Source organism: Hipposideros armiger, unplaced genomic scaffold (genome assembly GCF_001890085.2).
Source record: "Hipposideros armiger isolate ML-2016 unplaced genomic scaffold, ASM189008v1 scaffold_247, whole genome shotgun sequence".
NCBI classification, from domain to species: domain Eukaryota; kingdom Metazoa; phylum Chordata; class Mammalia; order Chiroptera; family Hipposideridae; genus Hipposideros; species Hipposideros armiger.
The window spans coordinates 2,219,869-2,244,356 of NW_017731597.1; the positions used below are offsets into that span (position 1 = coordinate 2,219,869).

At 49.9% G+C, this 24,488-nt stretch overlaps 1 protein-coding gene across 1 annotated transcript in view; it reads left to right on the plus strand.

The window, feature by feature from the left end:
• PDE4DIP (phosphodiesterase 4D interacting protein) overlaps positions 1-21,289 on the plus strand; it is a 225,947-nt gene extending 204,658 nt beyond the window's left edge. Inside the window, exons 31-45 of the mRNA XM_019655807.1 lie at positions 702-854; positions 2,695-2,880; positions 6,324-6,575; positions 7,988-8,119; positions 8,776-8,895; positions 10,321-10,510; positions 11,530-11,654; positions 12,930-13,169; positions 15,105-15,215; positions 15,778-16,004; positions 17,559-17,702; positions 18,804-18,942; positions 19,224-19,270; positions 20,208-20,259; positions 20,982-21,289. Of these exons, the coding sequence (XP_019511352.1) occupies positions 702-854; positions 2,695-2,880; positions 6,324-6,575; positions 7,988-8,119; positions 8,776-8,895; positions 10,321-10,510; positions 11,530-11,654; positions 12,930-13,169; positions 15,105-15,215; positions 15,778-16,004; positions 17,559-17,702; positions 18,804-18,942; positions 19,224-19,270; positions 20,208-20,259; positions 20,982-21,289 (2,426 nt within the window). The remainder of the gene's footprint in view (positions 1-701; positions 855-2,694; positions 2,881-6,323; positions 6,576-7,987; positions 8,120-8,775; positions 8,896-10,320; positions 10,511-11,529; positions 11,655-12,929; positions 13,170-15,104; positions 15,216-15,777; positions 16,005-17,558; positions 17,703-18,803; positions 18,943-19,223; positions 19,271-20,207; positions 20,260-20,981) is intronic.
• The last annotated feature ends 3,199 nt before the right edge of the window (positions 21,290-24,488 follow it).

Sequence of the window (24,488 nt, forward strand, 5' to 3'; positions counted from 1 at the left end):
CGACGCTGTTGCTCAGAGCTCGCGCTCTTAACCAACTGAGCCACTCGGCCAGCCCCAACCTCCACTTTCTGAGTGCTGCCAGCTTTAACTAGGCTGAGAGGAGACCTCCATACCTACTCCTTAGAGACCCACCTCGGTGGGCATCAGGTTGAACGTGGCTCTGGGGCCAAGTGCCAAGCACAGGCCCGAGTGGGTCAGGGTCTCTGCTCTGCTCTTGCCTCTGCACGTAGCCCCACCACTGCATGCTGTGGGACCCAAGGCGAGCGGCAGTGGGGAGCGTGAGACGGTCCTGGCAGACTTTTCTTCCCCGCCACCGCATGAGTGCAGAATCTGTCTGGCTGACCTCTTTCTTTAAGATGGGACATCTCATCCTTCCTGCAGGGATCTCATTAGCTGCAGCTCCTCAAGAGGGTCCCTGAGTGTCTGTGGGTGTCCACAGATGCTGCTGGTCTTGCCCCGTAGTTTTGGAGGTGCCATGTTTATGGTTTCAGGGCTCTGAGCCCCAGCATCACCTCTAAGATGGCTTGCCTCAGTAAAGGAGCTATATCTGCAAGCAAGAAAGTGATTCCTGCTGACGGTACTTGTGCTTGGTGCTTTTCCTGAGAGCACGGCTCCGCCCTGGTCCCCTTGCTTACGTGTAAGGCCAGATTTCACTTCTCTGTAGAACATCAACCATTTTCTTTCATTCGTGGGTTTTGTAGATTCCATCCATCATCCAAGTCATTCTGCTGTACTGTCTTCTAAACCATCAGCAACCAGTGCGCCTCAGGGGGTTAAGGCCGAACCCAGCAGCAACCCCAGCAGCTTGCCTGCTCCCCAGAAACACCCCCAGGAGGCCAGCCAGGCCCAGCCAGGTATGCACCAGCCAATGTCACCAGCTGCCTGTTTGACCTTTCTTCAGCTACAGATGTTTCCACAGTTAGGGGCTCATATGCATCAAATCCTAGACAAAGATCAAGAGAGCCTCCCAATTTGTTGATTGTGTCTGACTCTTTTTGTTTTAAATATTTTAGAAAAATAAGTAATCCACAAGAGAGTTTTGACCAGTAGTTAGCTAATCTTTTAAAAATAAACATTTTCATTTCTTTCTCCCTGGGAAGCAAAGAGGCAAAATGCTTCTCCCCAGATTACAGTAGCCAAAGAATAAAAAGAAATTCACGTCTGCTGCTCCCCTGGACATATTACCCATGTTATTTGCCTGGAGCCTCTGCAGTAAGTGGGGGTGCTTACTTCATAACTGAGGAGGCCTCCATATCCTCAGACAAGCCTGGTCTTACTATGTTATTATTCAGGATTGATGAATGGGTTGGCCGTCCTTGATGGGTACCTGGTGTGTATCCTGGGGCCAGGTAGAGGGGTGCATTCACTTACCTGCCCCGGCGTCGTTGCCAGGCTTGCACTGTTCAATCACAGCTCTGCCCCAGAGACGAGGCTGACCCCTGCCACGGCTGGCTGCTGTCTTCAGTGTGGCTTGTGGAGAGGTGCCCGCAGAAAGCACAGCGCTTTCCTACTGTCGCCCCTGTCTCTCCTGAGGACAGATTACCCAAAATCTCAAGGAGGAGGATGTGTCCGATTCTTCCTGAGCCTCGGCTCGAAGGGTCTGGGCCACAGTGGGCAGCAGCTGGCCCAGGAATCAGGGGGTAAAGGCTGTTCCCCCAGCACCGTAGGCATCTGCGTAAATGCCCTGGGGTTACACAGAGTGGAAGAGCAAGGGGTTTAAAATCAGAACACTTCCTTGACGGATGCTGGACCGTGTCTCTTGGCAATTCAGGTGTCATTGCAACACTGCTCTGAAACACTGCTCTGAAGCATCCTGGGGAAAGGGATGTGTTTTAGAATGTAATCATTGTCTTCCTGGGGAGACATTTTCCACAGGTCAGCCTTGGTTTCTGCCCCTCCCTGGGCCCCCTGCCCTATAACTGTTTCTAGGAAAGAGGAGACAGATCAGAAACATCAGAACTTCCCAAGGTTCTCACAGACCTGTCTGTAGATGAGTTGCATCATGATCACCTGGGAAGGTTTGTTTAAGTGCAGATTTCTAAGCTCTACCACCAGAATTTATGATTCAGTAGGTCTGTGTTAGCACCTGAAGAGTCTGAGTATATTGAGAATTTTTCCTAAGTGATTCGAATGCCCAGACAGGCTTGTAAGTCACCGTGACTGGGTCGCTTCACTGAGGCCTCTGTTTTTCATCTGGTGAATGAACATATTGATTTGGGATTCTGAAATCTACTTCCATCGGAATCTTGAGTTGCATACACTAATAACGCCAGTTTCCCCACAGTCCTAGTCCACACCTGATGCTTTCAGAAAAGGAGTTCTAGGTGTGGGGAGAATCTTAGCACAGGAGCAGGGCTGGCACCTGCTGCGAGCAGCACCCCGGGGCCCTTGGGAGCATTCGGGCATAGCTGTCCTGTAGCCTCTTGTTTTCAAGATGAGCATAGAATGTGTGCGCAGGATCGCCCTGGCAGGGGGAAGGAGGGAGTGTCAGCCAGGCCGGCCTCTTGGAGCAGTGCTCACCTTTGGCCTTGGCAGCGATCACGCTTAGCCATCCCAGCCAGCACCACGTTGAAGGATAGCCACTCCCTAGGAGACGTCTGGCCAGGGAACGGGTTCATCCTCTGTCTTTTACCCACTCCTTTCTCTCCCTTTCTGTCTAATGATGTGTCTTTCTCCCTAACTTTCTATTTCTAGGCCTTCATTTTCCCACCACACCCACGCTGGTTAGCCTCCCCCGGGCACCACTGCCCTCAGCTCCAGCCAGCTTCCTGCCTTTCGGCCCCGCTGGCCCTCCCCTCCTCGGCTGCTGTGAGACATCCGCGGTCTCCTTGGCCGAGGCTCAGCAGGAGCTGCAGATGCTGCAGAAGCAGCTGGGAGAAAGTGAGCACTTCCGGCTGCGCCTGTGTGCTTGCAAATGGCAGCCCACCTGTGCTGCTCTGCATGGCTTTGGCTTGATGGCAGAGGTTTAAAAACCAACAAGGGGACACATTCCCCATGGACGATGGAGGGAGCGCGCCGCTTGCTGTTTTGGAAACGTATTTGCTGTTATCTTTCTGGCATGCGTGTCTTATCCGTTAACAGGTATACATGCTCACTGGGCCCTCTCACTGCTGACAGGATGGGGTGCCACCAAGTGTGCTCCAAGCCTGATGCGCTGGTGACATGCTTCCTGGCAGGGCATGGGAGAGAGCTTTTGTGTCTTGCCTACGCAGGTGAAGTGGCCATGAAAAAGATGGCTGTGTTCTGTGGGATCCTCTCCATGGATGTTGTGTCCTCCTGCTGTGAAATGCTTTTAATCAAGTTCAGGTCCTGACATCATCAAGTGGGGAGCAGAAAGGTAGAGGGGTTCAGGAGAAGGGCTGACAAAGCCCATCTTCCAAGAGCTCAAGGTTCATTGATGCCTCTGGACAGGTGACAGGTGGGCAGCTAGAACCTGAAGCACAGGCTCTGATGTCTGATTGTGAATTCTGTCCTCGGACTCCCAGGGACAATTGATGTTATGTAGACACAGAATTCATAGACTGTGTGCATTCATCTTTTAGAAAAGGTTCTATGTAGACACGGGCTGGATGCCTCGTCATGGAAAGCGTTTCGTGTGTGATCACTTACAGCTTAGAAAAAAATAAGAAAAGAATCCCATGTGATAAATTTGCTCTCTGATAGTGCTTAAAAAAACAACTAGAAAGCAGTTTGAAATTACCTTAAAACCACATTCTGTTCCTGTTAGGAAGCTCAGGTGAGCCAGAGATTGATGGTACATGTCACCACACAAAGGGATTCCTAAGACCACAGACAAGAATTTGTCTTCCTGAAGCCCCCAATGTCATTTGGACCAGCTCATCTCTTTTGCTGACCCCAAAAACAGATACACCGTCTTTTCTCCCCCCCAGTTTGATTTGCAGAACCAAGACCGTTTTTAGGAGCGTTTGTGTATCTTCCTTTCTGCAGACAGTGAAGTCCAGGAGGCTGCCGTCTGCTTATCAGCGTACATAGGTGCAGCAGTCTAGGCTCACCCAGCAACACGAGCCCCGTACAGCTTGTGTGGCAGGGAGAGCCAGAGCAGGGAAGCAAGGCTGGGGGCAGTGCAGTGATGTGTTCAACGTCACTGGTAAGTGGGAGAGATGGGCTTGACTCCAGGTCTCCTGCTGCCAGTGCTGTGTTTCCATTATGCGTTTCCTGCCTAGGATGGTTTTGTTGTCATCCTGCCTGGAGCATAAGCTGAGCTCAGGTGAACAATTTTGGAGGCCCCTTCCAACAAGCTTTTCTCTCTTCAGAGACCAGTGGAAGGTGCTGGTGTCTCTGACCTAGAACTTAATACGATAGCAATCCTGGAACCAACACTTGATGGATAACAACTTCATCCCTTGCCAAATGGCAAGAGTGTTCTCCAGCATGTTTTCCCCCCTTTCCATTCCACATCTGTCAATCTGTTGTTGTCCAAAGGGAAAGATGGAAGGAGAGCACTGCATGAAAGGGGTTGAAGTCCCATCTAGTCTGAGCCATTGACCAGATTTTGGATGGTCCCAGCCTTGGTAAGGAAGACTGTAGCCCTTCCTGTTCTCTCCGGAAGCATGGTCCTTTCTGAGGGACCATCACTTACCAGCGTCTTTTGTTCGCTTTAAACCAAGCTTCCATGTGGACAGTGGTGCATGGCGGCTTCTCAGGTCACCGTGGGGCTAACATCTCCTTGTGCCGCAGTCTGTCTGGTGTCTTTGCATGGTTTAGGGCAGGCATGTGCTTTGTACTGTGTGGCCAGGGGAGATTGGAACATGAGAATACTGATCACTGATATTGATACACTTGGAACCTCCTCCAACCTTGGTTAAAAAGTAAGCTGACTGTCCACAACCACTGATTTCCCGCTTTGCCTTGTTTGGGGGTGGAGTGGAAGGGGGTAGGAAATCACGTCTTTATTGACTCCTGACTCAAATGTAGATGCTTGCAATTTCCTTCCCCCCTTTAACTCCCAGGGAGCCTAATGAAGATCTGTATTTTGCACATTGAGGAAGGAAAGACCCATGTCGCTACTTCTCAAACGTTTCTGCCTGTTAGAATCACCTTGGATGATATAAAACATCCAGTGTCCAAGCTGCACCCCATACAAGTTAAGGCAAAATCTCTGAGGGTCCAGGCATCAGTATATACAGTGAAACCTTGGATTCTGAGTAACATGGTTTGCAAGCGTTTCACAAGATGAACAAACATTTCTAATACATTTTAACGTGGTAAACGAGCGATGTCTTGCAATACGAGTAGTTTGTTTCTGGAACAAATTAATGCTTGCAAACCAAGGTATTACTGTATATATTTTTTACATTGTCCCAGGTGATTCCAGTGTGTAATTTGGGAACCAGTTACACAAATGGAGATAAAGATTGGCAAGTGCCAATTGCATTTTCCCCTTAGAGGAGCTTGGCTTTGTGGGAAGAAATGATGGCCTCACTCCTGCTTGCTTAGGTGGACCTACCTGTTCACTCTGCTGCCCACGTTCATAATCCCTGGAAGGAATATGAATATGAATATCCTAAACTACAGCCCTGCCCACCTCACTGTGTCTCTCCCCCGAGCTGGGCTTTTTTTCACATAAAAGCAGAGATGATGGTGCTCAAGGGAAGGCCGGTGATTTCCTCAGACCTATGAAAGCATCAGCCTATGAAATGAAAGGCCCTCCTTCCCTCCGTGGAAGAGTCTCCAATGATTCCTTAGACAAAGTGATGGAGTTTTGCAGTTCCTTGAATCATGTGTGGTGAGGTCGAAATCACTGCTCGCCTTACACAGAACCTCCCCCAGCCTCAGCGAGGAGTTCTTCAGTCTGGAGGAATTGGGGACCACCATGTCTAGTTGGATTTCATGTCCCCTTTCTCCTCTGACAACCCCAAAGGAGAAATGGGAAAATGGGCTGGTTAGCTTCCGGGGAAGGCACGTACTCAGAGGCAGACCAATATGCCTGCCCGCAGGTGTGCTCAGTGCCACAGCCCATCGCACTCCTGACCCCTGACTTTGGGGGCGCTTTCTGCTTGTAGAGCTTCCCTACACCCTCATAAGGAATTATAACAGGAGGAGGGCCACGGGCTCCTCCTGTGTGCCTGGTGCCTTTCAGATACTTTATCCACCCCCACCTTGTAGTGCCTCGTGCTGGCAAATATACGGGTGGAAATGATAACCTCCATGTTATGAGTCTTCATCTCATTGGGATTCCGCAGTGGACGGGGCTTTCTGACATCCACATATCCCTTTAGTGTCTGTTCTTAGCAACCGCACACTTCCTGGCTCATCCTCCCCTTCCGATGCTCAGTTTCTCACTCATGTTTCTTTCTGCCCAGGTATCAGCACCGTCCATCCTGCTTCCCCAGCTACGTTGCCAAGCAACCATTTAGAAGCCAAGTCCTCCCACTACCTCCACCCTGCCCAGCCCCACTCTCCTCCGAGGGGCACCCTAGAGCTGGGCAGGGTCCTGGAGCCCAGGTACCTGGGCAGCAGTGGCCACTGGGATATGATGAGGCCTCAGAAAGGGAGCATTTCTGGGGAGCTATTCTCCGGCTCCTCCGTGTGCCAGCTGAACTCCAAGCCCACAGGTAAAGCCCAAAGCTGAGCAGCTCAGCCTGCGAAATGAAATCCCATTTAGATCCACCCCTTTCCTACCTGGGCAGGGCCGTTTTTATTATCTCCTCTAGTTTCCTGGCTCACAGGGCGGGATGAAATGAAAGGGCCATGGCAGTGCTTACTGCATCCTTCATCCTCCCGGCCCAGGGCCTCGGTGCTGGGCAGGCATGGGAAAGTCAGGGACCCACCTCTGCGCTCTCACATCCATGTGCTCTCTCCCTGCGTCCTGAGCCCCTGACAGCCCACTCTTAGACCCTTTCAGAACACCAAGCACCAACATTCACAGGACATGCTTCCATCGGTAAGGAGTTGTTGCAGAAAGGGTGGCTGTTTCTATACAGCTTCCCAGCCCATAAGTATATCCCAGGTACAAAACCCAGTTCAAACTTCCCCTCTCAGCCCTAGCTCTCCTGGTCAGGGCCGAGAGACACCGCATCGAGCGGAGAGGTCAGCTATACAGGCGACTGCTGGGGTGTAGCTCAGTTTTAATGGTGAGACAGTGGTCATTTTCAGAGAAAGATGGAGCCCAAGGCAAAATGGTGTAGTCTGTCCTCAGCACTCCTCCCATCTCTCTTCTGCATCTTTTTTTCTTTCCTTGGTGGTGGTGCTTCTTCCTCTCTGATCAGCCTTCAGGTCCCTAGGTCTCCTCCCGCCTTCCTTCCTTCCTTCCTTCCTTCCTTCCTTCCTTCCTTCCTTCCTTCCTTCCTTNCTTCCTTCCTTCCTTCCTTCCTTTCCTTCCTTCCTTCCTTCCTTCCTTCCTTCCTTCCTTCCTTCCTTCCTTCCTTCCACATTAAAGGTGATTGGAGGGCAATTTTAGGACCAGTCATTAGGCACACAGGATGAGTTTATGTTCATGTCCTTTTCCCCGGGGCCTTTTCTCTAAGGGTAGAGGAAGGGCTTTGTCCCTTGCTAAAGAATGTTCAGTCAAGTATCAGTAAGAGGAGAGGTATCAGGGTAGAGTGAGGCCTTCCGTGTCATACTCAAAGTCACACTCAGGAGGTGGCCACCCCTTTCAGATACAAGGAAAGCCCTGTCCACTGCCTTCGGTTATTTTGCTAAACCATGTGAAACTTCCTTAGCCTCACCAGTTACACTGGTGACCATACATTTGCACTAAAAACTCCCTTACATTCAGCCCTGCGTGGGAGGAAGCCATGGGGTTGCTTAGCACCAGGCTGTCCTGTGTTTGAAAACCAACTTACCTTTTAAACCAAGTGCCCTGTGTTCCTGGGCGCCCGTGGGAGGGGACACGGTTGGCAGAGGGATGGTGATGTTGAGGGATCTCACCGAGAGGCCACTGGCCGAGCTCAGCCCCCACGTGTGCCCCGCTGGTGACCAGAATTCTCCATCCCACCTCTCCCCTGTCCTGGTGGGGTGGCTGCAGGGGCTGACCTGCTGGAAGAGCATCTTGGCGAGATCCGGAACCTGCGCCAGCGCCTGGAGGAGTCCATCTGCATCAACGACCGTCTTCGGGAGCAGCTAGAACACCGGCTCAGCTCCACTGCCCGCAGCAGCGGTAGGAGAGGCCCCGGGCTTCCGATTTCTGGTCGTGACTAGGGCACCTCTGAAGGGAGCACCTTGGCAGAGCCTGGCAGCTTTCACAGCACTGGATGCACCTTTCTCCTCTTGCTCCTTGCAAACAGCCCAGCAGGGCCAGGGGGCAGGTGCTGTTATCCTCACTCGGTAGATGTATCAGAGCTCAGAGAGGAACTTGCCTCCCTGCAGCACTAACGGGGTCCATCCCCACAGCCTCATCCCTTTCTTAATGTGCTTACACACTGCCCTGTGCCCGTATCCTGTGTTGGCAAGTGGTAGAGCCCCGTCTGCAGGGACCCTCCCCCAGCCACTTAGCAAGGTGGCCTTTCCCACCACTCTCCGCTCCCAGGCTGCTGTCACTTGGAGTCCGTCCCTTCCACACACCTGTCCTGCCCACAGCGCAGCAGTGGCTGTTTAGGGCAGAGCCTCCTGGAGGACTGCAGCGAGGGCACGTGGTAATGCATGCAGGGGCTCCACTGAGAGAGGCCCATGAAAGCCAGGCTGTAGGCCCAGGACACAAGTCCTTGGGGGTTTCTGCTGGGTTGGGATAGTGTCTTTGAAGATACAGAAGGGGCAACTTTTGAAAGCACCCCTTACCCAAATGCGTAACTTGCCTGCTTGCACTTTCCGAGACAGGACCCACCTCTACCTTCTACGGTCAGGGCCTGGAGTCCACACCTCAGCTGTACAACGAGAACAGAATCCTTCGGGAAGAAAACCGGAGCCTTCAGGCTCAGCTGAGTCACATTTCCAGAGGTGGGTGGTCAAAAGCCACAAACCATGGTCACTCTCGGGTCCCTCTCTTCCCTGGTCACACCGTCACCAACGGGAGAAGCAAAGAGTGGAGGTGGGAATAACCGAGCTACCCAGATCCACCCCAAATTCCCATAGCTGTTCTTGGTCTAGAAAGGGCTACGTCCTGAGAGGTTGCAACTATGGACTGACCCTCCGACTCCTGGACTCCAGGGTCACAGTGCTCTAGGAAATCCACCACTTCTGTACAGATACGCAGTCATTAGCTATCAAACTGGATACTATTAGGTATCTGATCTACCTCCCTGAAGCTCACAGCTGATTTGGAACCAGGAAAGGAAGGAACCTGAGTGCTTATATACCCCCTCAAGTTACTCCAGACTCTGCAGCTCTCTGTGTCCCTCCCCATACTGAGCTGCCACCCCCCTATCTCCTCACCACCTCCTCTCACTCGTACACTCAGGGCTCCTCGCGACTCTGTGTCTGGAGGTGTGCGCAAAATGTCCTCCATAGCTTTCCCAGCTCTATCCAATGGGCATCCTCGGGTGGGCGTCATTTCCTGTGTGGCCTGGGGTGCAGCTGGCCTTCATGTTAATTGACTTGATCAAATCAATAGGTTATCAGTAACAGATGATTTTGATTTACAAATATTTATTGAATAGCCATAAAAGATTAAGAATAGTATCCAAAAAGGATTACACCTAGAGTGAAATATTGCTTGTGGAAAAGGAAAAAGGCACCAACAGAGTTTTCTAAATTAGCAAGAAGATGTGAGAGGAAAACTCACTGCTTGGGGAAGATAACAAAGGTTAATAGATAAGCAAGAAGGCAGAACTACTAAACTACCATTGCATGCCTAGACTAGACTAGACCTTACAGGTGAGAACATAGTAAGAGATTTAAATGAGTACAGTTTGCCAGGTCCAGGTGAATTCCCTCAGAGGACTAACAGCACCTGCAGTCTTGTTCTCTGAGTCCCTGCCAATAATCTTTGAAAAATTCTGGGAGAGATGCCACAAGATCCGAAAAGAACGCTTCCCAATTTTCAAAATGATGACAATAATATATACTAAAAACTGTAGACAGGAAATCTTGATGCCGATCTTCGACAAAATTCAAGAATGGATTATTGCTCAGAGGGTTGTAAGAACTCAGAAAGTGGTAAGCATTAGAAACCAGAGTGTTTTTTTGAAGAGCAAGGTAGGCCTTATTATCAGAAGATCAAGGGCAATGCAAAGATAGAGGTCCCCCATTCCCCAGGGTGTGTGGATACAGTGAGCCCAGCGCACTCTGTGCCTCCCTGGCCAGCTGCAGCATAAGATGGCCTTCCTTGTGCCTTAGTTCTGTTTGTCAGGATGATGTGCTTGAGCTCACCGTTCTGCTGCCCTTTGGCCCCACATCTAAATGCTCCTGTGTTCTGCTCACCAGAGCACTCCCAGGAAACGGAGCGCCTGAGGGAGGCTCTGCTGACCTCACGATCCCGGCTTCAAGAGCTGGAAATGGAGCTGGAGCGCCAAAAGGTGGACCGGCAGCAGCTTTTGGAAGACTTGAAGGAAAAACAGCAGGAGATCTTGCATTTCCAGGAGGAACGACTGTCCCTCCAGGAGAAAGACTCCAGGTCAGCGGGAGCCCACTAATAAGGAAGGTGGTGCCATTTTCAGGTTTGGAAGAGGGGACATGGGCGAGACAGCTGATGGTCCTTTTTTTTTGAATTGGGGAATTAGGGGCTAGGGAACAGACAAGTTGCTGTCCTTTTTGTTCTTCAGCCTAGTTGTGGAGGACGTTGCTTCCATAAGGAGGCAACTTGGGAGGACTGGCCCAAGTTGGAACCATCATTGTGCTCTTCCCGGGTGAGGCAGATCAGTCGCCGGCTTCTGGACAGCCGCTAACTGCGGCTGCTGGCTACACACGGTAGCCCATGGCAACCCACTGCCCCAGGGGCTGCAGCCTACGCCGTCGCCGGTGACTCATGGCAGCCCAGCTCCAGGTTGAGCTGTTGTTCAGCATCTTAGCTGTAGAGGGCAGTGTCACTGGCCTTCATATGTGGGATCTGAACCGGGGCCCTCTGGCGTCCCAGGCTAGCTCTTAACCAATGCGCCACTCGGCCGGCCCCTGATGGTCCTTTTTCCCCTCTGTTTCCCCTCTGCCAGTCCTGATTTATGGGTGACTTTGAGCAGAAGGAAGGCCTTCTCTGAGAGTGCCTTTTTCACTCCAAAGTTGAGAAGTAAAACCCCGGTATAGAAGGCTCAGCATATCAGTTCCTGGAGAAAGAACATTCTGGTATTTCCAGTTAGCTTTAGGCCATTAGTGTCACCATAGCCTAGGAAGCTTCTACACCAGTCGTGATGCTAGTCCCCAGCATAAACCCTACAACTGCTTGTCAACATGAAAAGAGCACTGTAGGGGCAGTGAGAATGCTCTGCTGATGTGTCCTAGCCAATGTAGCTAATGACAGGACTCCAAGTAAGGCTACTGACCTCTCTGAGCCTCTGCTTCCACATCTATAAAAGCAGAGCTGTGGCCTCCATAACCGCTGAGTTGACAGCTAGGGCTGCAACTCCGTGATGCTCACAGCTAATTGCCCTGGCGTGGCCGAGCAGCCCCACCAGCTCAGCAGGCCCTCCTCTCCCCTGGCAGGCTGCAGCATAAGCTGGCCCTCCTGCAGCAGCAGTGCGAGGAGAAGCAGCAGCTCTTCGAGTCCCTCCAGGCGGAGCTCCAGATCTACGAGGCACTTTGTGGCAGTTCCAAGAAGGGACTGAAAGGTACGTGCCCCCCACCTCGCCGCCACCACCACCCCATGAGCTTCCTGCCCTTGCTTAGGATTCCTGTGAGGTCTCCACCTTGGAGTTGTAGAGATCTTGAAAAGCTAGAGCTCTGTCTCATCAGGGGACACCTACCGAATGGCTGTAGTGATATTCTGGGTATTAAGGGATGAGAGTCTAACACAAGGTGCCAGCGGGAAGAACAGGGGGAATGGGGAGATGAAAAACATTTTTTAATAAGCAAAATATATAAGAGTTTGGATCTAGGGAAAGTGAGGGAGAAGCATCATGGAACTTTGGGGTTCGTACTCCAGCCTGAACTACCTCCCCTTTCATGCCTTTCTCCCTTTTTATGGGTCTTTCAGGATTCATTTCAAAGCTACTAGCCCTGTAATCCCTTATCCTTAATTCTATAATCCAATAAGAGCTCTGAATTGAAATCTTTTTCATATGCTCATTTGGTGACAAAAACTTAACTGAATGACAGAAGCGGATCCATCGTCTTCGTTTATCCCACTTAGTGAGTCTGTTCATGTATCTCGTTGTAGAAAGAAATGCTAATGCATTTGATCAAGGCCTGTGGTCCAGACGTAACTGGGTGTGCGTATTATATGGCGTATATGATACATGCATCCTGTTGCTTTGCTAAAAATCACCACAAATTCAACCTTTTGAAATATATTTAGCTTCAGTTTTCAGATAAACAATTGTGGTCTTAAAGATGATTTCTTAAATCTCTTCAACCCCAGTAGGTAGGAAGAAATGAAGTGTGGTGAGTGGAGGTAAAAAAAAAAATCATGGAGAAGATAAAAAATTCAATTAGCCGTGCTCCCTGGTCTGTGGTATCCGATTTCCATTTTTACATGCTGCCAAATGGCCTGATGCCTCCCTCCTCCTCCCCTGAGTATGCAGGCTAGCAAATCCCCTCCTCCTTCAGTCCCTTCTAGTTCAGTGCTAGTTCCGTGCTGACCCAGTCTTGGAAGACCCTGCTCTCTAGCCTGAAGGACAAAGGCTAATACAGAGATGAAATCATAGGCTTGACCTCATCTGCCAATCAAATGCCCTCTAGATGCACATGGGTAATTTGAGCCTCAGGAAAGTTCCAGACTGGAGTGTGTGCCAGGCCGCACACAGGAAAGGTGACATCTCTGTCACAGACGTGTTGCCTGGGACTCTGAGATGACAGTGGGGTCCTTGGCAGAAAATAATACCACAGAGAAGTGTCTGACAATATCTTAGCTCAGTGATCCCCACCCCTCCTCTCTCTCTTTTCAGCTTACACCTGGGATGCCTGTCACCAGGTCCCTCTGAGCAGTGACTTGAGCCACCTGGTGACAGAGATCCGAGCTTTGAGAGGGCAGCTGGAGGAGAGCATTCAGGTGAACAACGGCCTGCGACTGCAGCTGGAGCAGCAGCTGGATGATGGTGCGGGCAAAGCCAGCCTCAGCCCCTCCTCCATTAGCCATAGCTTCCCAGCCGCCCCTGACCCTGGTCACAAGCAGCTCATCTTCCAAGGTAGGAAGGAGAAGGGCATCGGGAAGCCCTCAGCCAGCGGGGAGGTCACCAGGATGTCTGTGGTGGGAGGGACAGTCGTGTGTTCCATGCTCCTTAAGGTCAGGGTGAGATGGGCGATGCTCTAATACAGCACCTGAGTGACAGCCGGGATCTGGGTCAGACCTGCTGCTCTCAGGTTGTTTGCCTCAGGCAAGGTGTTTAACCTCCTCAGGTATTTAAGCCTCAGGTTCCTCATTTTTAAGATGCGGATGGCAATAATCTCTGCCTTGTATGGTTATTTGGAGCATGAAATGAAATAATTTACAAGTGCCAGACCCAATAAGAATCACTCAACAATTAACAACTGTGAATGTTAGACTCTATCCCTTGTATGCGTGGAGTGCTTTAAAATTTGCCACAAGTTTTCAAATACTTTCAGCTGAGGCAGGGTGGGGTTTACTCTCTCTCTATTTCACATGAGAAAACTTAGGCATTGAGACTTTAGCTGACATGCTGAGGCTTGTAGGAGCTAAGAGACCAACCCAGGATTTGAACCAGAGGTTTTCTAGTCTCTTCCACCTTAGCATGCTCTGTCTTGGCATTGCTAGCCTCCCCAAACTCTCTAGCCTGGTTTCCCTTTCCCTAACCTGCGGGAACTCAGCTGTGTGGCCAAATGTTCCTGTCCCTAAGGAAATCCGGGCTGTGGGAAGTATGGATGGCGGCCATGTTTATTCCAGGTGGCCATCATCCACTTCTGACCCTGCCCCCTTGCCAGATAAAAATGTTTAGCCAGTTTTCTCCCTCCCTTCTCAATATCCTTCATCAGTCGCACTTCCCCAGTTTTAATATGAATGTTAATATTGTCCCCACACCTCGGCCTCTTTGCACATTCATCTATACTTCCTCTTCTTTCTTTCCTTTTGATACACCGTTTAATTCATCTCCACTCACCTCCATGGCCATATCCTTAATATTATTCTAATCAGAAACCATTTCTGCTCAGGATGATCTAAAGCTGAGCTTTCAAACTTTCGTGCTGGCTTTTCCTGCGGCAGGTTAATCTTTTTTTTCTTGGTTCTGCTAGATTTTCATTGATTAGACAATGACCTCATCTGACAAATGAAGGAGTTACTCCCCTGATCGTGTTGGCATGGTTATCTAGTAAGAAAGCGTACGTGGACTGCCAAGCATAGCGCCTGGCACGTAGAAACTGCTCAGCCTGTGTTAGGTGGATGCTTCACCCTACTTGGCTGCCACGATGGTTGTGATGTCCAGTTGTGTCCCCTTCCTGTAACCAGGCTTTCCCCAGCACGGCCTCCCCACAGCACCAGCCAGGACTCAGCCCCACTGGCTCAGTGCTTCTCCGGCCCACCCACCACAGATGCCTGAGCTGGAAAGCAGGCTCCAAGCCCAGTTTGTCTGAGCATCACTGTTTGTCTCTTCTTTGTGATATTTCCCAGTTCCTCCACTGTAGGATTGCTTCCCGGTCTCTAATAAGGCATCTGTAACCCACCAAGGCTCTGTCTTCTGTTCTTCTCATACTACTGCATTTTTTCCCCCAGTACTAACTCCTCATCAGAAAGGTGATTAGAATGCTAAATCCGTTCATTCCTTGATTCAGTGTGTTTAACGTATATACTACATATATTTAGTTGCAAGGCATTGTATTAGACACTACATACAAAACTATGTTAAAAACTGGGGTTATAAAACTATACCTAATAATTTTTTAAACTAGCAGTTGCCTTCTCATGGAACATCCTTCAGTTAAAGGAACACCTTCTTGTTCCAAACCAACTGATTCATTTTCTCTTGCTTTTGATCGTGGTACATGAGCGATAAACACAAATAAGCCATGCTGCCTTAGATCTCCGATGGCCAAGACTAACTATGCACATGCTTGGTGTGCAGTGTGTTCCAAGGGTCCTGAAAACTGTTCTTGTCATTACTCCCTAGGTTCCGTTGCCTCCCCTCCGGTTCGGGATGTTGGCATGAACCCAGCTCTGGTCTTCCCCAGCTCTTCCGCTGCTCCTGGCCCAGAGACGGCCATCTTCAATAAATCACCTGGTAAATATGGCAACTAAAGGATTCAGGGACTGGTGATAGAAACGTATGGATGCAAGCGACCTTTGGTTCTCTCTCTACACATTGTCTGAATTGAGAGGTTTTTCTCGGCGTGTCCCAAGGCCTTTAGCCCTCCTCATTGCGCCTTCGGTGGCCACCTTATTGTTCTTCTTCCTTCTGTGGTTTATCTTTTGCGCTTTTGTTGCTTCATTGCATTGTAACCTCGCCCTTCTTCAAAGTGCTCTCTGCATCCAGCTGAATTTCCTTGTCTGTGTCTTCTCAACCGAGAAATTTAAAAAAAATTTTTAAATAATATTTATCCTGAATATTTCATTTGTCAGTAAGGACAAAATTTGCCTCCTGGCAATTTTATCATTAGGAGATGATGTAAGAAAATTTATAAAAATGTCGAACCCAGGATATCAAGGGACTTCATACCACGCTCATACTTTCCAAGACCGTCTTTCTTGTTCCTGGGCTCTTTCACTCTTTGATGTCTCTTTTGGATTGAAGATGTGATTAGGAGTAACAGTGGATTCTGTTCTGCTGTGGTTTTATTTTTCAGAGCTGGGTTTGGATGCTTCCCCAGAAATGAAGAACCCACCCAAGCTGGAGGGCGATGCTACTGACGGCTCCTTTGCCAATAAGCACGGCCGCCATGTCATCGGCCATATTGACGACTACAGTGCCCTAAGTCAGCAGATTGGGGAGGGCCAACTGCTGGTCAAAAAGATAGCGTCTCTCGCGAGATCAGCCAGCAGCGTCCCTGGCCTTGAAGCTCAGGGCACAGAGGTAATCACAGTGTAGCTCTTCTGTCCTTTCTTCTGATTTTAGCTCCTTCTCCTACTATTTATTTTCATGCTGTACATATTCTGACAGCTGAGGATTCTTCTTCCATTTACGTGCAGTCAGGACTTTTTTCTCCATCTTCTATTTTCACTATAAACTCTTCTGTGTTTCAAGTGCAGCTGACTTGCTACTTCCCCTCAGAACCACAGAAAAGCCTATGCAGTGTCGTCATCCCCATCAGTAGAGTATTCGAGTGTCAACATTCATGTGGCATTGTGCTGAGCACCCTTTGGTAGCTTGTTATCTGTTATAGCCCCACTGGCACTCCCGTCGTGGGCAGAATAAACTCAATCAAATGGCTAGAAGTTGAGAATGAACACCCGTACGGCCCAGGTGTGTGGAGGCGGGGAGAAGCTTGGCAGCCATGGGATTTCCCTGTTTGGACAGAGCGGGGAGGACAGCAGGCAGCATGCCTCTCAGAGTGCTTTCCTGTTGAGAGACCAGGCTCCAGCTGCTGTGCTGTCCGAGCCACTGGAGATGCATGGACACATAGGGACAGCCCTGTCCCCAGGAGCCCCCACACTCGAGAGGAAGACACACATCTGAGTAAATGTGTTAGAAGTCATCGTCTGGGTGTGCGGGCACGCAGAAGCAGCCATTATCCCAGACAAGGAAAGTAACAGGTTCCTAGCAGACAGCCCAGGGGGATGTGCAAGTTCTCTGGGTGGAGAAGGGCACTCCAGGCAAAGGGAGAGGCACCTCAGTCGCTGGAACTATAAGTGGCTCCCCCCGCCCCAGTTGGAGCCTAAGGTGTGATTTAGGGGAGGGCGAGGGGTGCCAGTGCAAAAGTTAGGGAGCAAAACTCTCCCCTTCTTCCCTTCTAGGTTCTTTGGCTAGCCTAACAATGAATTGGCATAAAACAGATGAACAGGAGAAAAACAAATTTAATTTCATATGAGAGCCCCAAAGATATGAGGTTCCAAGAAGTGACCAAAGCTAGCAGTTTTTATACCTTTTAGATAAAGAAACACTAGATTTGTGATGAATTGAGAAAACAATTGGGCTTGGAGTAGTGAAGAAGTAACAAGGTTTGTTTATACAGGCTTCTCGGCCAGAATTCCATCTCTGCTGGGGAGGATGTGTCTGCCTCCTGGTACAGGGAGGTCACCTTGCACCTGGGAGGGTTATTTCCTGCTTTCAGAGGAATAAGGGAGGATCAGCGTGTCTTTCCTGCACTCGCTCTTTCTTAAGTCACTTTAATTCAAATTAATCAAAATGCCAAAGTGGCTTATTTTGCTCCCCTTCAGGACCCTAGCACTTGGAGCAGGACTAGAAGCTTAAAGAGAGCGTCGGGGAAGCTGGGGTCAAATGAATTCTCGCAGGTGGGACGTCACGGCTGAGGCCGGAGATGATGGGTTTCCAGGTTAGAAAAGGGTTTCACGCATGCAAGCAGGCCCGTGTCGGTGCCTCACTCACAAAGGAGGCTTCAGCCCTGTGCTGGAGAGAAAGAAAAAGTGGTCCTGCAATGCCAGTGACCATGGCTGTCTCCGTCCCCAGGTGCCAGGCAGTGAAGGTGTCCACGAACTCCGGAGCAGCGCCAGCGCCCTGCACCACGCGCTGGAGGAGTCAGCCTCCCTCCTCTCCATGTTCTGGCGAGCGGCCTTGCCAAGCTCCAGCGGCCCTGCGCTGTCTGGCAAAGCGGTAGGAGGCCAGCGTCCTGTACTGGCTCTGCCCCCCGGTTACCATTCTGCCTCCTCACCCCTGCAGATCCTGAAGGTCAGGAGCCCAATGGTTAGTTGAGACAGATGGGACCTTAGAGGAGTGTCCCCGGGGGAGACCTCTCATCCGTGGTGGCCGCTGTCAGCGAAGTTCTGACTACATTCCTACTCCCCCTATTCCCCCCCCTTGACCCCCCAAGATAAGAGATCGAAGAGGAAATGGGAAAGGTATGGAGGAGGCAGGCACATGACAACCCTGGTAACCCACAAAGCTTCAACTTGCTGAAATTGGGCTGAGCTGAACTTCAGGGATGTGTTAAAGCATCAGCGCCTGCCCCCGCTACCTCCACTCCCAACCACACCCCAGGTCTGCGAGGTCAAGCAGGGTCACAGACTGTCACCATCAGACAGCCAGACTCCTTTAGCCACCCACTGGAATCCCAGGACATCACTTATATCTGCATCTCTGGGTTGGGCCTGGGGAGAATCAGCCAGCCCCAGGTGCTCTCAGATCTCAGGCCTGCTCTCTGGTTGGTGGCACCTTGGATGGGCAGGTTACCGAGTCCCCTCCCAGGGCTTCCTCCTCCAGATGAATACCACTGCCACCTAATGGGACCCACCTGTGCTCATTCCAAAGGAGGGGATGTGTTGCCGTCTTGAGGTCAGCACAAATACTTACCAGAAGTGCAGGCTGTCTCAGGCCGGCCCTGGCTCCCCGGGCGTCAAGTTCCCAATCACCAAGTCTCCCTGTCATGCCGACGATGTAACTGGCGGACGTCAGCACCCAATCTGAGCTCCGCCCCACAGCCGGGACTCTGTCCCAGCCTGGAGGCAGGTTCTCCTCAGCACCAGGTCTGTGGGCAGGTGCTGATCTGCTAGGGGCCTTCCGGGTTCTCACTGTCCCTACCCCAAGGCCACCTCCTCAGCCATCAGCAGTTGAGGGGTTTTTGAGGCTTTCGTGGAGGCAGCCCAGCCCAGAAATAGCTGAGAAGGTTGTAGAATCTGAGTTTGGATTCTAAAGAGCCACAAAGCACAGGGCTGTAGGCCTTCTACCATTGGCATAGGGTCTGTTCCTCTTCCCCAGGGAGAGTCCGTGAAGAGGGAACTCCTGGAACTGAGAACCCAACTCTCCAAACAGGACCGCCTCCTGCAGAGCACAGCGGAGCGGCTGAAGACCGCCAACCAGCAGAAGGAGTGTATGGAGCAGTTCATCTTCAGCCAGTGTGGGTGCCCCAAGCCAGGGAGAGGAACCAGGCTTGGGCGGGAGTGGGGGAGAGGGGTCCCAGACTCCCCACCTGTGCTGCGGATGGACAGGGTGACCAGAGAGGCTAGGGGTAGGGGAGACTGATGTGATGTCACCGGGCCTCCCGGGCCATCAGTTGTCATGAATGCAGAGGGAGGGGGGCACGGGCGGGCAGCAGGATACTCCAGGCTGAGTGGCCAGAAAGACACAGTGTGGGCCCAGCTGGTGATGTCCGCCTATTGGGCTGTTCTGTGGTTTCAGTGACCAGGACGCATGATGTTCTGAAGAAGGCCAGGACTAATTTGGAGGTAAGGAAACCACTGCACCCATCAGAGCGACACATCCCACCCCACACCTGTCACCATCGGTCGTCAGAGTCTGCAGGTGATCTTCACCTGCTCTGACCTTCCAGAAGGTGTTCTCTGGGCCCCTTGTAGGAGCACAGGCCCTCCCGAAGCTTCCTTCTCCTTCCTGTCCCCCTCAGCTTCCCCCCCACCCCCGCCCCCAAGTTGCTCGCTCCCCGACATCTCTGCTCACTCTCACATGTCATCACCTCCTCTCTTGACTCCAATTATACCCTCCTTTTCTGCCAAGTCAGGATGCCGGAGAAATGCAATTCAGTTGATTCCGGAAGTCAGAGGACACGTGGCACCCGGCCTCTGAATTCACTTTCAGAAAAGGGATGCTGAGGCCAGTCACGTGTTCTGGTGTTTTCTGTACAACTTTGTAGAAAAAAATAAAAGCAAGACACACCAAATAAATGGATTTCACAGCACACTATTGGGCTGAAAACAGCAATTTTCTTTCAATACATCGTTTTCTTCTAAGCAATATCACAAAAGAAAAATGTTGGGTCTCATTGACCTAAAAGAGAATTCAATAATAAATAAAGAACAAAACTTAAAGAGAAAGATTTTATATATATGGCAGCCATTTTCTACATTTACTTAAAACACTTAACACCTTCTATATCAAGTACTTGGAAGAAAAACTTGAGATGTTAGAAATGGCTTAAAAATCAGAAACTACATCTTTTAACCTGGATTTTAAAGCTTTGCCATAAGCAACTGAGCATACTCCTCGGAAGGTTCCTAAATTGTACCTGAGAGAATGTTGACCCCACAGTATGAAAATGGGTTGGGCCCTGATGGAACTCTGCTTTTTTTTTTTTTTTTTTTTTTTTTTTTTTTGCTAATTCCCTTTTGTTTTTCTCTGATGATTCCTTTCTTTCCTGAGCCTTTGTAGAAGAACACTTACAAGATTGCCTCTGTAAAGCCTTATTCCTGTCCCAGCAAAGGTAACCCAACCGCCTCACCTACCCGCTGGCTTCTCCCAGCTTGGAAGTTCCCTCTCTGCATCCTCTAGGCCCTTGGAAAGGTCCTGAGACCTGAGTTCTAATCCCGGGCTTGTCACCCACTGCTTCTGTGGCTTTGGCTGGGCCCTCAGTCTCTGTGAGCCCACTGCCCCTCGGCTGTAAGAGGCGGCACTAGACCTAGATGATCTCTGAGGTCCCTGCTGACTTGGCCTTTTTCTCTCCTCAGTAAGTAAATGGGACATAAACTTAACATAAACAAAATGTCCTCTCCTTCCCACGACAGGCTGTTTCTATATGTGCATGTGCCCTGCGAAGCACTTCTTTTCCCGCGAGATCACAAAAGGCGCCGTTTTGCTGCCACGTGAATTGGAGAGTCCAGACCCGGAAGTGGCCGGACTCCGCCACGGGGGTGCAGGGGCTTTGAGCAGGGGCCTCGCCGCGCGCGGCGGGAAGCGTTCCTCTAACCTGGTGGCACTCGTTCTCCCACGCCCCCGCTCCCCAGACTGCAGCGCATCTGTTCAGCTCGTCCTCTTAACAGGCCCTTCTTATGCTCCTGGCTTCTGTCACTACTCAGCTGTCACTCCAATCTCAGCCGTCACCATCGGGGCCTGAAAATATACCCTTACTTTGTTTCATTTTTGTCTCCAGGTGAAATCCCTAAGGGCTCTGCCAGGCGCTCCAGTCTTGTGACCCTTGCCTTCCAGGAGCCACGCAAGAAGCGAAGCCACCACAGGTCCTTAAAACAGCAGGAGGGGTGGGCCTGCCCGCCCTTCACGCAGCTACCTATCTGCTGAGGAGATCTCGGCCCTACTCCTTACCTGCGGGAGGGTCTAGAGGAGCCAGAGAAGTGGCCTGGTGGGGCAGAGACCCTTTCCTGCTCTTCTGCCAAGGTCCACCTGGCCCGGCACGAAGCAAACGCATAGTTAGTAGAGGACCTGTGACCCTGCTTCTAACCGCCCCAGGGGCCTGGAGACTAGTGACAGCACATCGCTCACCTCAACAGCTCTCCTAAGATGTCAACTCAGGGGAAACAGGACCCTGCTTGCCACACATGGGGCACGCGTTCCCAACACTGGAGCCTTTCAGCAGGTCGAAAAGCACACGACTGGACACAGTGCCCTGCTGGGCATGGGCTCGGCCAGCACTACTCACAGCTCCACACTGGACCCGGGGCCAACTCAGCCGGGCCCCAGGCAGGCTGGACGTCAGCCTACACAGCAGCACCTGAGTTCTTTGAAGCCACACGGTGAAAGCGGTGACTTTCGATACCATCTCATGCTTAGCTTAGCACCTCCCATTTCTGTTCCTTTATGATCTCCAACGGGTGCTGACCTCACTCTATGCCGTCCTGTGACAGCATGGTCACTTCTCTCTGGGGAAGTGGGGACTGATGGCCAGACCAAGCCCACTGAAAGTCTCCTGTAAAGCAAACCAGTGATCCTTTTGAGGTGGCATGTGAGAGGCCCCCAGTTGTGCTAAAGCCTAGTCTGTGTCTTCACAGTGCTTTAGAATGTGTGTATGTGTGTATAAATGTATGATACATATTTATATATGTTGCTGCAGCACTATGTTGAAAGCCAACATAATTGGTGGGCAGGGTCTGTGAGAGGAAATTAAACCATTTTCTGGTGGCTATTAAAGCATAATGTGTATAAAGAAATAAAAAGTTTTTCTCCGCCGGCTTTGTTTCCCACGTCTGCCCCAGTCTCTGGGCTGAGTAAGAACAGAGAAGACAAACTGTTGTTTGAGAAGCTCATAGTCTCATGCCTGAAGTCTTACGTTTAAAAGAAAAAGATTTTCCTTCTGCATTATTTTGTAAGAATCCCCAGTCTAAATATATAGAGGGGTTCTTAAATTTGAGGTGCCTTCGAATCAGCTGTGGAGATTATTGAAGCTACTTCCTGGGCTCCAGTCGCAAGAGATTTAGTTGGTGTGGGGTCCTAGACTCTGCTTTTTTTACTTGAGCATACCAGGTCATTCTTAGGCAGGTGGGCTGCAGACCACCGTTTGGAAAACATTGTTCTATAACACTGAATCAAAACTAGCTATTTATGGGGTGGCTAGTTAGCTCAGGTGGTTAGCGCACAGGCTCATAACACCAAGGTTGCCGGTTCAATTCCCACGTAGGCCACTGAGCTGTGCCCTCCACAACTAAATTGAAACAACTTATGTGACTTGGAGCTGGTGGGTCTTGGAAAAACACACTGTTCCCCGATAAAGTTTCTTTAAAAAAACAAACTAGACATTTATTTTACTTTATTTATGAACCTTTCACTGAAAAGTTTATGTCATTCCATAAATGTTGACATAAAGATCTTAAAATACTCCTTGGGGAAAGTCCTTAGTTATGTACTTTTGCTTTCCAGAATTAAGATGAAGCTATCACTCCACAATTATTTCCTAGAAACATTAAAAAATTAAAACAGCAACAACAACAAAAACTCAACCACTGTCACCACAACCACCACCACCAACAGCAACAAAAAGATGCACCATCGGACTCATGGCTGAACTACAGACATGCCTTACTTTCATAGTAGATGGTGTGACTCTTAGTATCTGCTTTCGCACTCGGTTGTTGAAGTATTTCCACGAGTGTCATTGGCTGTCAACACAGAAGGACTCGCTGGCAGAATCAACAGAATGGATGAAAAGTCAGCAAAACTGTTAAGTATTATTTAAAGACAAAGTAGCAGAATTTGAGGACCTCTTGCCCTGGGGTTATTCCATTGTCCCAGTAATTCTTCCCTTGTCCCTGAGCTGCCAGGGCTGGTGGGCATTGACAGCATAATCAGTAACCAATGGAGAAAAATATCATGTTACGTACATAACGTTTATGAAAGCAACAACATATGACATCATATAAATCTCAGATCTGGTCAGGAGCCAGTAACAAATTACTCTTGGGGAAAAGTCTTAAAAGCTATTCTTGTAGTTCACCCTTTGCGAAATGTCAAAAAGTAGCTTTGTGTCTTAACAATAGTTGCAAAAATCCCCCCATATCTTTGAGAGGATTCTACAATACTTCATGTTTTGCAAATTATATTCTTTCCCTCTATGTGACAGAAACAGAGCTCACTCTTAAAAAAACAAAAAAAATCAGGTGATATAACCACCAATGTGTCCCAATTTATCATGTTAAGGCCTGTGGGGAGAATTGGGTGAGAATCCTATAGAAAAGAACAGAAAGGGAAAAAATGGTGGGTACCTAATGTAACACTTAAAACATATAAAAATATCTCTTGACCTGACAACCTAAGACAGGCAACCTGCAGAATGGGTGTTGATTATATCCCTCAGATCTTACTGCTGCTAAAGTGAATGAGCTAGACACTCGTATAAGCTTTCTATTGCTGTCATACAAGTTCCCATAAACTTAGTGCCGTAAAAGAAGACAGATTGATTATCTTGTAATTCTGTAGGTCAGGAAATCCAACAAGGACCTCACAGGACAAAAGTGAAGGTGTCAACAAATCTGCCTCACCTTCCGGGGGCTCTCGGGGGATCATCTGTTTCTTTGCCTTTTCCGGCTTTTAGAGGCCACCCACATCCCTTCCATCTTCACAGCTAACAGCAGCAGGTAGAGTCTCGTCTCATCATTCCGACCTTCTCTTCTAGTCTTCCATTTTGAGGGCTCCCCTGCATAATCCAGGGCAATCTCCTCATCTCAAAGTCATTACCGTAATTACACCTGCAAGTCCCTCTTGCTGTGTAATATAGCATAGTCCCAAATTCTGGGGATTAGCACAGGGACATCCCAGGGAGGGGGCCATTATTCTGCCCACCGCAACTATTAACTCAGGTGCCAACTAATACTGGAACTGAAAAAGTATCTTTCCTAATTTCAACAGTTGGGTAAAACTAAGATGCTACCTCAAGACACAGTCGAGAACAGCAAATCAAGACAAAGCAAAATCAGCCATGGAAGTGCTCTACTGGTGACCATAAAATTGTCCAAGTACTAGGCTCCTTAGATTCATTGTCTTGTTTTGGTTTTCACGTGTGGCTTTTTTTCCCCTCTCAACGGTCAACTTTGATTGTACAAATTTCATCCAGGCGAAGAGCGCGGGGTGGAGAAAGGGAAGGTGGTGGCGGAGTCAATGCACCTGGGATCCCACTAACCTTTGCGACCTTTCCACCAGGTCTAAGTGGGGCCAGTGAGCTGGTTTTCTTTAAACCGGCCCTTGCATAACGAAGGGATCCTGGCGCGC